This window comes from Molothrus ater, chromosome 23, assembly GCF_012460135.2.
Source record: "Molothrus ater isolate BHLD 08-10-18 breed brown headed cowbird chromosome 23, BPBGC_Mater_1.1, whole genome shotgun sequence".
NCBI classification, from domain to species: domain Eukaryota; kingdom Metazoa; phylum Chordata; class Aves; order Passeriformes; family Icteridae; genus Molothrus; species Molothrus ater.
In genome coordinates, this window is record NC_050500.2 from 5,661,936 (window position 1) to 5,673,524 (window position 11,589).

An 11,589-nucleotide genomic window follows, 5' to 3' on the forward strand; every position below is an offset into this window, starting at 1 on the left:
GTCCCTGCTCTTCCTTGGGGCCCTCCAAGCCAGGGTGTCCCCCTGAGCCCCTGGGGGAGGCAAATGGGTGCTGGAGGTGGGGGGAGAAGAGACCCTTGGGAGATAGGGGGCCCTGGGTACTGGGGATGGGCACTAGAGATGGGATGGGAATGGGGTGGGAGCTGGGGGGCTGTGGGTGTGGGGGGTTATGGGTGGGGGTCCCAGGTAGGGATGGGGGCCGCCCTGCGTGGGAGAGAGGAGGGGTTAAGGTTGGGGGGTCCTTTGGGTACCAGGAATGGGGAATTATGGATGGGGGGGGGGGGTTCCTGGGGTACCAGGGAGGGAGAGGTAGGGGAGGAGGAGCTTGGGCAGCGGGGATGGGGATGGAGATGGGGGTCCCTGAGTCCCAGGGAGGGGGGTCATGGATGAGCGGGGTCTGCCGGGAGCCAGGGCTGGGAAGAGGGGATGGGGGAGGCAGCTCTGGGTCCCGGGGAGAGAGGGGGGGAGCCCCGCGAGCCGAGTCTGGGGGGAGATGGAGGCGACGGGCAGAGCCGTGCCCGGGTACCAACCGCGGGCAGGGGATGGAGATGGACCGGGGGGACAGGGACACGTTTGGGGGACAGGGACACGTTTGGGGGGACAGGGACACGTCTGGGGGACAGGGACACGTTTGGGGGGACAAGGACACGTTTGGGGGACAGGGACACGTTTGGGGGTCCCCCGCTCTGCGGGGCGCTGGGGAAGGAGGGGACACCCCGGCAGTCCCGGGGGTGACATCAGGGATGGAGCGGGGATCCCCAGTTCCGGATCTCCGTTCCCGGTGCCGTTTTCCCGGTGCCCGTGGCCGGCGGTCCGTTCCCGGTGCCCGTGGCCGTTCCCCGCTACGGTGCCCGGTTCCCGGTACCGGCTCCCGGTCCCACCGCCCCCGGAGGGGCCGCCCCGCCCCGCCGCACGTGACGCTGCGCGGTGGCAGCGAGCGCCGGGGCCCCGCTCGGCTCCGCTCGGTACCGGCCCCGCTCCGGGACCGCCCGGCCCCGCCGCCCCCGGTAAGTGCCGCCCTGCGGGGAGCGGGCAGCGCGGTCCCCCCGGAGATGCCCCTCTGGGGATGTCCCCTCATCCCCGCCGCGGCACCGGGGGGTCCGTCCGCCCGTGACCTTCACCGCTGCCGGTACCGGGGGAGGGGATGGGGGGGGGAACGCTCCGGGCCTGGGGGAAAAGACCCGGGGTGGGGGCGGGGGCGGGGGGAGGAGCCCCCCATTGACCCCCCCAACCGACCCCCCCAAATGTCCCCTCCATAATTGCACCCTGACACTTGCCCCCCCCCAAACCTGCCCCCCCTCCCGGGTACCCCAAACCTGCCCCCCTCTCGTGCCCCCCATCGCCTCCTGCCCCTGTTCCAGTCTCCCCGCTCTGACTCCCGTGTCCCCCCAAACCCAATCTCCCCCCCCAGTCTGGCCCCCACATTTCGAACATCTCCCCCCCCCCCGTGCTCCCCCCACCCTCCCGGGCCAGAGCCCCCCGTGGGTGTGGGGGGGGCGATAGGGGAGCCCCCCCGGGCTCGCCCCCAGCCCGGCGGGGTCACGCAGCGGCCCGGGGGGTGCACGGGGCCGGGTGGCGATGTCGCATTGGCACGGGGACACCGGGGTCACACCTTGCACGGGGACGGGTCCCACCTGCACCGGGGCTGTGCTTGGCTGCGGTTGTGTTTGCACGGGGACGGGTCACACCTGCGCTGGGGCTGGCTTTGCACGGGGACGGTGGCATTTGCACCAATGTCCTCTTTGCACGGCGACGGTGACAATTGCACGAGGGTCCCTTTTGCACCAGGGACGTACTTGCACGTCATTGTGTTTGCACAGGGCCGGGTCACACTTGCACCGGGGCTGTGTTTGATGGGGACAGTGCCATTTGCATGGGGCCGGTGGCGTTTGCACGAGAACGGTCACATTGCCACGGGGAGAGCGACATTTGCACGGGGCCGGTGACACTGGCACGGGAATGATCGCACCTGCACCGGGAGAGACCCTGGGCAGGGGGTCGGTGCCACTGGCACGAAAATGACCGTGCTTGCACCGCGCCAGTGACAGTTCCACGAGGGGGGGTGGCACTGGCTCGGGGTTGGTGGCACTGGCGCGGCCGTGATCACATCCAACGGGGTGGGTGACACGGGCACGGGGTCGGTGCCACTGTCTCGGGGTCGGTGCCACCTCACGGGGTGGTGACAGCTCCTGGGGTGGGTGACACCTCACGGGCTCGGTGCCACTGTCGTGGGCTCGGTGCCACCTCACGGTGTCGGTACCACCTCCCGTGGTCGGTGCCACTGTCGCGGGGTCGGTGCCACTGTCGCGGGGTCGGTGCCACTGTCGAGGGGTCGGTGCCACTTCCCGTGGTCGGTGCCACTGTCCCGGGGTCGGTGCCACCTGGCGGGGTCGGTGTCACCTGGCGGGGTCGGTGTCACTGTCGCGGGGTCCCGGCGCTGTCCGTGGTGCTGCCCCGCGCCGCCGCCTCCCGCCGGCAGAGGGCGCCCTTCGAGGGGGGAGGGGGGTGGGGCTGGGGGCTCCGGGGGTCCCCGCGGTCCCCACGCGGTGACCTCGCCCCGCCGCTCCCGCCCCGCTGGCCCTCGGCACCCGCAGGGTGGCACTTGGCTCGCTGCCATCATCAGTTGGCTCCAGGGGTCGCGCTGCTGGCCGGGTGTCCCGGAGAGGGGCTCTGGGGGATCTCTCGTGTCCCCAGGAAGCGCCATGGGACCCCCTGGACGCCCTCACACCACCTAGACCCATCTCCAGCCAGCAGCACCTCCCAACCCCCAGGTAAGCACCCGAGGGTGCCCCCCACCCTTGGGTGCCCACCCAAGGCGGGCAGACAGGCACCCAGAGCCCCTCTCTCCCCAGGGCAGCAGGATGGCCCAGCAGCGCCATGCCATCCCCCCACCTCTCAAGGTAGGTGTTGTTGGCGTGGGGGGCACGCAGCCAGCAGCACCCTGGGGTGCCACCATGGGCATCTCCCGTCCCACCGCCCATGGTGGCCGTCACCGCTCCGTGTCTTGCAGACGGAGGAGGATTACATCCCCTACCCCAGCGTGCACGAGGTAGGGCAGGGGGCTGAGGGGCAGTGCCGGGCTGGGCTGGGCTGGTGAGGGTGCCCAAAGCACCCACCACGGCTGTGGGTGCAGGTGCTGGGCCGGGAGGGGCCGTTCCCCCTCATCCTCCTGCCGCAGTTCGGGGGTTACTGGATCGAGGGCACCAACCACCAGCTGAGCGGGGCCCCCGACTCGCCCCCCACGCCGGTGCCCGGCACCCGGGCGAAGCTGGAGGGCAACCACACGGCCAAGATCTACCGCAAGCACTTCCTGGGCAAGGTGAGGCCCTGGGGGGCTGCAGGGCTGGGGGCTGGGCTGGGGGATGGCCCGTGGGTGTGGATGGGCAGGAGCTTGGAGACCACAAACTCGGGTGCTCCTGAATGTGGGTCGGAGTCCCATGGGCCATGGACATGGGGGTTCATGGATATGGGCATGGCAACAGTGCTTGGGGTGGGTTCTCCATGGGAATGGAAGGACATGGAGACCTCATGAACACAGGGGCTTTGGCACGTGGCTGCTTGTGGGCATGGGTCCTCCGTGGGGTGGGTGGAAGGAGGTGGGTGTTGGGTCTCCATGGGCAGGAGAGCCCCTGGCACGGGTGCCCATGGAATGGGTTCTCCACAGGTTTGCATGGACATGGGGCTCCATAAGTTTGTGTGTCCTGGATGCCCCAAGGGGTGTGAGGCTCACTGAGTGTAGGTGCCCCATAGGTGGTACCTGACCTGTGGGTACAGGTGCTCATGGACACGGGTGCTCCATGGGGATGGGATGGGTGCTTTTGGGTGTGGGGATCCCATGGACATAGGTGTCCCATGGGTGCTCATGGACACAGATGTCCCATGGGTGTGGGTGCTCATGGACATGGGTATCCCATGGATGTGGGTGCTCATGGACAAGGATGCCCTATGGATGTGGGTGCTCATGGATATGGGTATCCCATGGCTGTGGGTGCTCATGGACATGGGTATCCCATGGGTGTGGGTGCTCATGGATATGGGTATCCCATGGCTGTGGGTGCTCATGGACACGGGTGTCCCATGGGTGCTCATGGACATGGCTGTCCCATGGATGCTCACAGACACAGATGTCCCATGGGTGTGGGTGCTCATGGACATGGGTATCCCATGGATGTGGGTGCTCATGGACAAGGATGCCCTATGGATGTGGGTGCTCATGGACATGGGTGTCCCATGGGTGCTCATGGACAGGGGTGTCCCGTGTCACAAGTGCCCCCAGCCTGAGCGCCCTCGGCTCCTTCCCCCAGGAGCACTTCAACTACTACTCCCTGGACCCGGCACTGGGACACTTGGTGTTCTCCCTCAAGTACGACGAGCAGGAGCAGCTCCACCTGCTGCTGCGGTGAGCGGGCTGCGGGAGGCACCCCCGGGAGCCGCCTGCCCCGGGGCTGCCCTGACGCCCTCCTTGCCCCGCAGCACCCGTGCCCGCACCCTGCACGATGTGGTGCCCATCTCCTGCCTGGCCGAGTTCCCCAACGTGGTGCAGATGGCCAAGGTGGGTGCGGCCCCACCCCCCCAGCAGCACCCATGGGTGCCCCCAGCCCCGGGTCCCCCAAGGCAGCACCTCTCCCTCCTTCCCACAGCTGGTGTGCGAGGACGTCAACGTGGATCGCTTCTACCCCGTGCTCTATCCCAAGGTGAATGGGCTGCAGGGAGGGGGCACCTGGGCACCCCTGGGTGCCCCTCCCCACCTTCTGACCCCTCCCCACCCTGCAGGCATCCCGCCTCATCCTCGCCTTTGATGAGCACGTGCTCAGCAACCACTTCAAATTTGGGGTCATCTACCAAAAACTGGGGCAGGTACGGGGTGGGGTGGGTGGGGGTCAGGGTGGGGGGAGTCCCTGGGTGGGTGCTGGCACCCATCCCCACCCCGCTGCAGACCTCCGAGGAGGAGCTTTTCGGCACCACGGAGGAGAGCCCGGCCTTCGCCGAATTCCTCGACGTGCTGGGTCAGCGGGTGCAGCTGCGGGACTTCAAGGGGTGCGTGAGGGGATGCCGGGGGGCGGGGAAGGACCCTCGGGGTCAGGGTGCTGTCTCACCCACCCCACGCACGTACACAGGTTCCGAGGGGGGCTGGATGTGACCCATGGACAGACGGGCAGCGAGTCGGTCTATTGCCACTTCCGTGACAAGGAGATCATGTTCCACGTCTCCACCAAACTGCCCTACACCGAGGGGGACGCCCAGCAGGTCAGCACCCATGGGGGCTGGGGGGGTGAAAGGAGGGGGGGACACTTGGGTGCTTGAGGGCAGGGGGTGGGAGGTGGCCCTGGGCACTTCTATGGGGTGGAAGGGATGTGGGGGTTTTGGGGATGTCCCATGGAATGGATGGGACTCCTGGGTCACCCATGGGTGGTGGTGGTGGGGCCCAGGAGATGGCAGAGCACTCATGGGTGTGGGGAAACATCTTTGGGATGCAGAGGGCTGTTAAGGCACCCATGGGTGCCAGGGGGGAGCTGGGGGATGCAGGGGGCTGGTGGAGCACCCATGGGGCTGGGGTGCATCTATGGGCACCGGAGCTTTCATTCCTTTGATGCCCCCGGTGTGACCACCCTCTGTCCCTCGTGTCCTGCTGTCTCCCCCCATCCCCAATGTCCCCCGTGTCCCTCTGCACCCCACCTGTCCCCACAGCTGCAGCGGAAGCGTCACATCGGCAACGACATCGTGGCCATCGTCTTCCAGGACGAGAACACCCCGTTCGTCCCCGACATGATCGCCTCCAACTTCCTCCACGCCTTCGTGGTGGTGCAGCTGGAGCAGGGGGGCGCCCAGGGCACCCTCTACAAGGTACCCCCCCGTGCCTCAGTGTCCCCGTGCCCGTGGGGGCCCAGTGGGGTGTCCCGTCACCCCCCCCCCCACCCGCCACAGGTCTCCGTCACCGCCCGTGACGACGTTCCCTTCTTCGGCCCGCCGCTGCCCGACCCCGCCGTCTTCAGGAAGGTGAGAGGAGCCCGTGGGTGTCACCGGGGAGCCCCTCGGGACCCCCACGTGCCCACCCACCCACCCACGCTCCCCCCGGCCCGCCCGCACCCCGCAGGGCCCCGAGTTCCAGGAGTTCCTGCTGACCAAGCTCATCAACGCTGAGTACGCCTGCTACCGTGCCGAGAAGTTCGCCAAGCTGGAGGTGCGGGCACGGGGCTGCGGGCACGGGGCACTGGGGGCACCCAGAGGGGCTGCGGGCACGGGGCTGTGGGCATGGGGTGCTGGGGGCACCCAGAGGGGCTGCGGGCACGGGGCTGCGGGCACCCAGAGGGGCTGGGCACGCCGTGGGGCAGCAGGAGGCTGTGGATGTGGGTGCGGTGGGTGCGGTGCCCGCTGTGGGGCCCGCACACACCGTGGGTGGGCAGGGGCTGTGTCCCCGTCGGCGCAGGGCGGTGGTGCCGGGGTATGGGGGGTGTCTCGGGGGTGTCTCACGGGAGGGGCATCAGCGCCGGGGGCGGCCCCGTGTGGGTGCCGGGCGTGGGTGCAGCAGGCAGGGATGGGTGGCAGCGTGGCCTGGCGTGGGTGGCAGCGGTGGCTGCGGGGCGCTGTGGGCGGTGTCGCGTGGGTGCAGCGGGGCGGGGGCTGGTCCTGCGTCGGTGGAGGGTGTGTGGTGCGGGGGTGGGTGTCTGGAACGGCGCAGCCGTGGGGCGGGGTGCGGGGGTTGAGTGCGGGGGTTGAGTGCGGGGGTTGGTTGCGGGGCTGGGTGCGGGCTGGGTGCGGGGGTTGGTTGCGGGCTGGGTGCGGGGGTTGGTTGCAGGCTGGGTGCGGGGCTGGGTGCGGGCTGGGTGCGGGGGTTGGTTGCAGGCTGGGTGCGGGGCTGGGTGCGGGGGTGGGTTCGGGCTGGGTGCGGGGGTTGGTTGCGGGCTGGGTGGGGGCTGGGTGCGGGCTGGGTGCGGGGGTGGGTGCGGGCTGGGTGCGGGGGTGGGTTCGGGCTGGGTGCGGGGGTGGGTGCGGGCTGGGCGGTCTCGCGTGGGCGCAGCAGTGCGGGGCTGGCGCGCAGGAGCGGACGCGGGCGGCGCTGCTGGAGACGCTGCACGAGGAGCTGCAGGCGCGCAGCCAGGCCATGCTGGGGCTCAGCCCCGACGATGAGCGCCCCGACAACGGCGGCGCCGCCCCGGGCTTCTTCGAGTCCTTCAAGGTGGGGCGCGGGGGTCCCGCACCCCCCACACCCCCGCACGGAGCACTGCGGGGCCAGGTCCCCTCCCCGGGTCCCCGCCCAGGACACGCCCCCTCTGCACTGGCCACGCCCCGGTATTGACCACGCCCCTTTGCTGTGACCGCGCCCTGGCCTTGGCTCCGCCCTCTGCGCGCGCAACCGATCTGCGGGGGCGTGGCTGAGGCCACACCCCACCCCCGGCCACGCCTCTTTACGGACCAGAACGACCCTGTGACCGCAAGCCCCGCCCCGTTCCTCAACAAACCGCGCCCGTCTAGGCCACGCCCCCTCATCGGCATAAGCCCCGCCCAAATTACTGGTCGCGCCCCGCGACTTAAACCCCGCCCCTCATTAAAAGCCCCTCCCATTTCACCTTTGGCTCCGCCCCCCCGTACTCGTGTTGCCCCCCGGTGCCCGGTTCCCCCCCCAGTACCCGGTTCCGTCTCGGTACCCGGCTTCCCCCGGTGCCTGGTTCCCCCCCCTCGGTACCCGGTTTCCCCCCGGTATCCGGGTTCCCCCCGTACCTGGTCCCCCCCTCGGTACCCGGTTCCCCCCCGGTATCCGGGTTCCCCCGGTTCCCCCCCGGTGCCCGGTTCCCCGCACCCCGTGGTTCCCGGTCGCTGACCCGCTGCCGCCCTCAGTCGCTGCTGGTGCCCGGGAGCCGCCGGGGACGCCGCGGCAGCGCCATCGGGCTGGGCTCGGTGGAAGAGGTGGGTACCGGTACCTCGCTGTCCCCACTCGGTGTCCCCCCGGTTCCCGGTGTCCCCCCGGTTAACGGCGCCCCGCAGGCGCTGCTGGTGCCCGGGAAGAGCCCATCACGGCGGCGGCCCGGCCCCCTCGGCTCCCGCCGCTCCAGCGCCATCGGCATCGAGAGCATCCAGGAGGCGCCGGCCGGCAGGTGAGCGCCGGTACCGGCACCGCCGCTGTCCCCTCCCGATGTCCCCTCCCGATGTCACCTCACTGCCGTCGCCTCCCCGCAGGGACGGCCCCGCAGCCGCCGACGGCTCCAGCTCCACACACAGCTCCCCCGAGAGCCGCCGGAACCCCGACAGGTCCCGCAGCTGGCACCGGGATCGGGGACACGGGGACAGGAGGGCACTGGGGTGGGAATGTTTGGGGACTGGAGGACTCTGGGATGGTGTGGCAACGGGACAGGGTGGCACCAGGATGGGGTGACTCCAGCAGCAGGTGACATGGGGACTGGAGGACACTGGGATGGTGCAGCCCAAGGACAGGGTGACACCAGGATGGGGTGGCACAGGGATGGGCACTGGGACAAGTGAAGGTGACACAGGGACCGGAGGGATGGGACAGTGAAGGAATGCAGTGGGCCAGAGTGACGGCTGGGTGGGGCGGCACCGGGACAAGGTGGCACCAGGATGGCTGGCAAAGGGACAAGTGGGGGGACAAGACACCAGAGGGACAGGGTGTCACAGGGACAGGTTCACTCAGGGTCTGTATGGCCCAGGGACAAGGTGGCAGGGGCTGTGGGGTGGCACTCGGGTGGCTTGGATGCAGGTTGGCATGAAGGTGGGTGGCACAGGGACACATGGCACGGGGATAGGTTGGTGTGATGACAAGGGACATGGGGACAGGATTGCATGGGGCTGGGACCTCCCAGGGATGGGATGGGGTGGGGACAGGGTGGCACAGGGATGGGATGGGGTGGGGACAGGCTGCCATGGGGATGGGACATGCCGGGGCTAGGGTGACACGAGGATGCAGTGTCCCGGACGGGGTGGTGTGGGGACAGGGTGTCCCGGGGCCAGCACAGCATCTCAGCGGGCCACTGTGGTGGCCACGAGGCGCGGTGCCAGCCTGTTGTGGCCTTGGGGACCGTCCCTGGCCTTGGGGACTGTCCCTGGCAGGGCCGAGAAGCCGGAGCCGCCGGATTTCTCCCGCTCCTCCTCCAGCGCCAGCAGCTTCGGCAGCGCCGCGGAGGAGCCCGGCGAGCCGGGACGGGTACGGGGAGCCCGGGGGTGGGGGGGGTCCGGGGGGACACTTTGTGGAGGGCAGCACCCCCTGACCCCCCTCCGCCCCCTCAGGAGAGCCGCTCGCCCTCGGGGAGCCACCGCGACGCCTTCACGGACACGCCCTGGCCCGATGACCCCCCCGGGACCCCCCCAGGTAGCCCAGCACACCCAGCTCGGGGCGCCGTGGGGCCCGGGGACCCCTCGGGGTGCTCACGGCCCCCCCCCTTTGCCCCAGGCCGCCGCCCGCCTGACCCCCCCTGCCCTGAGATCAAAATCCAGCTGGAGCAGCCCCCCCAGAACCCGGTGAGGCTGCTTGGCCCCCTCCACCCGTGCAGTGTGGGGGTGCCCACACTGGGGCGCCCCCACTGATGTCCCTCCCACAGGGCTCATAGTCACCCCCCCACCTGCGGGGGTGTCACTGCTTCACCCCCCTCTGTGTGCCACCCCCGTGCCAGGAGCTGAAGCCATCGTCCCCGGTGCAGGATTGGGGGGGGACCCCCAACAAAAATTGGGATGTGCCCCCCCCTCCAGACAATCTCTGTCACCCCAAAAACCCTTTGGGTGAGGGGGTGATGCACCACAAAGGGGCCTCCCCTCTGCCGTGACCCCAAAATGAAGAGTGGGTCCAACCCCAGCACCATCCCCTCCCCCCAAAAAACCAGAGGGGACTCAAATCCAGGGTAACCCCAAAGTGGAGCTCCCTCTCCCCCCTTTTATTTTAAGGGACAAAAGTTCCGGAATGTGCTGGAGGCTGGAACTGGGGGGAGGGGGAGGAATATTTTTTCACACCCTCCCAAACTGTGTTTGTGTTTCCCGTGAGTCCTGTATAAAATAAAGGTTTATTTATCGCTACAGTGAGGGTCGTCTCCAACATCTAGGGCTCCCCAAAACTCCAAACCATCAGTGGGGGCTGTAAAAGCACTCATTTTGGGGAGACATTTAGCCAAATCTTGGGCTTTCACAGCAGCTGGGCTGAGCAAAGCCCTCCTTTGATGGTGCCTATTTTTGGGGTGCTGTGAGTACCCCAAAATACAGCGGGCAGTGCCCTCAGCCCCCCCTCCCCGGGTGCCTCTTTCAGCTCTGCTGGTCAGCCCGGCGTCAGGAGCGGCTTTTGGCCCCGGCCCCGTGGCCAGCGGCGTCCTGCCAACCCCCCGGCCAAGGCAGAGTGGTTCCCACCCCCCTGAACCCCCAAAAACCACGCGGCACCCCGGGAGTGGTTAAACATAGCCCAGGTTCTGGGAATGCCAGCAGCCGGCCCTGCTCGGATCTGGCACTGCCTGGGGGGCAAAGGCGGGGGGGTCAGAGCCCCCCAAATCCAGCCCTGCTGAGGTCAGAGACCCCAGATCCTGTCCTGCCAGGGTTAGAGCCCCCCAAATCCTGCCCTGCCAGGGTTAGAGACCCCCAAATCCAGCCCTGCCAGGGTCAGCACCCTTGAAATCCAGCCCTGCTGAGGTCAGAGCCCCCCAAATCCTGCCCTGCCAGGGTTAGAGACCCCCAAATCCAGCCCTGCCAGGGTCAGCACCCTTGAAATCCAGCCCTGCTGAGGTCAGAGCCCCCCAAATCCTGCCCTGCCAGGGTTAGAGACCCCCAAATCCTGCCCTGCCAGGGTTAGAGCCCCCCAAATCCAGCCCTGCTGAGGTTAGAGACCCCCAAATCCTGCCCTGCCAGGGTTAGAGCCCCCCAAATCCTGCCCTGCCAGGGTCAGAGCTCCCCCAAATCCTGCCCTGCGAGGGTTAGAGCCCCCCAAATCCTGCCCTCCCAAGGTCAGCAACCCCCAAATCCTGCCCTGCCGGGGTCAGAGCACCCCGAATCCTGCTCTGCTGGGGTCAGAGCCCACCAAATCCTGCCCTGCCACAGTCAAAGCCCCCCAAATCCTGCCCTGCCATGGTCAAAGCCCCCCAAATCCTGCCCTGCCATGGTCAGAGCCCCCCAAATCCTGCCCTCCCAAGGTCAGCAACCCCCAAATCCTGCCCTGCCGGGGTCAGAGCACCCTGAAATCCTGCTCTGCTGGGGTCAGAGCCCACCAAATCCTGCCCTGCCATGGTCAAAGCCCTCCAAATCCTGCCCTGCCAGGGTCAGAGCCCCCCAGATCCTGCCTTGCTGAGTTCAGAGCCCCCCCAATCCATCCCTGCCAGGGTCAGAGCCTCCACCCGCTCTGGAGGATCCTGGTTAATGAGGAACTGGACCTTTAATTATAAAACTGGTGAATGAATGAAAAACGAGGGAGGGGTTTAGGGGGTTTGGGGGTGTTTGGGGGAGGCAGGGCAGTGTTTTCCCAGCCATCTGCACAAGCACAGGAGCTCAGGGGCACTGTGGGACTTCTGCCCCGTGCCAGGGGTCATTTGCACAAGCCCAGGGACTCAGGCACGTGTTTGCACTGCACATTTTCACTGTGTGTCACTC

At 68.3% G+C, this 11,589-nt stretch overlaps 1 protein-coding gene across 3 annotated transcripts; it reads left to right on the top strand.

Moving 5' to 3' along the window:
* Positions 1 to 929: 929 nt before the first annotated feature.
* Positions 930 to 10,038, top strand: RAP1GAP (RAP1 GTPase activating protein). 3 transcript variants are annotated; one of them, XM_036396324.2, is made up of 22 exons: positions 964 to 1,025; positions 2,613 to 2,789; positions 2,871 to 2,918; positions 3,029 to 3,067; positions 3,152 to 3,337; positions 4,323 to 4,417; positions 4,492 to 4,570; positions 4,659 to 4,712; positions 4,792 to 4,875; positions 4,955 to 5,055; positions 5,136 to 5,265; positions 5,707 to 5,862; positions 5,944 to 6,015; positions 6,113 to 6,199; positions 7,058 to 7,195; positions 7,855 to 7,923; positions 8,002 to 8,111; positions 8,194 to 8,265; positions 9,082 to 9,175; positions 9,259 to 9,340; positions 9,422 to 9,489; positions 9,570 to 10,038. In XM_036396324.2, exons 3-22 carry the CDS (start codon positions 2,880 to 2,882, stop codon positions 9,576 to 9,578), a joined length of 1,764 nt encoding a protein of 587 aa, XP_036252217.1. In that variant the 5' UTR covers positions 964 to 1,025; positions 2,613 to 2,789; positions 2,871 to 2,879; the 3' UTR covers positions 9,579 to 10,038. The 3 variants fall into 3 exon arrangements, with proteins under 3 accessions (XP_036252216.1, XP_054373102.1, XP_036252217.1); XM_036396323.2 differs by having other exon boundaries at positions 930 to 1,025; positions 2,713 to 2,789; positions 7,855 to 8,111; XM_054517127.1 differs by having other exon boundaries at positions 961 to 1,025; positions 7,855 to 8,111.
* The last annotated feature ends 1,551 nt before the right edge of the window (positions 10,039 to 11,589 follow it).

Excerpts from the sequence above, each read along its gene's own strand:
- RAP1GAP (XM_036396323.2), top strand. The coding sequence starts at position 2,880 with ATGGCCCAGCAGCGCCATGCCATCCCCCCACCTCTCAAG. Across the intron at positions 4,418-4,491 it reads CAGCTCCACCTGCTGCTGCG|CACCCGTGCCCGCACCCTGC; the intron begins GTGAGCGGGCTG and ends CTTGCCCCGCAG. Across the intron at positions 7,196-7,854 it reads GCTTCTTCGAGTCCTTCAAG|TCGCTGCTGGTGCCCGGGAG; the intron begins GTGGGGCGCGGG and ends TGCCGCCCTCAG.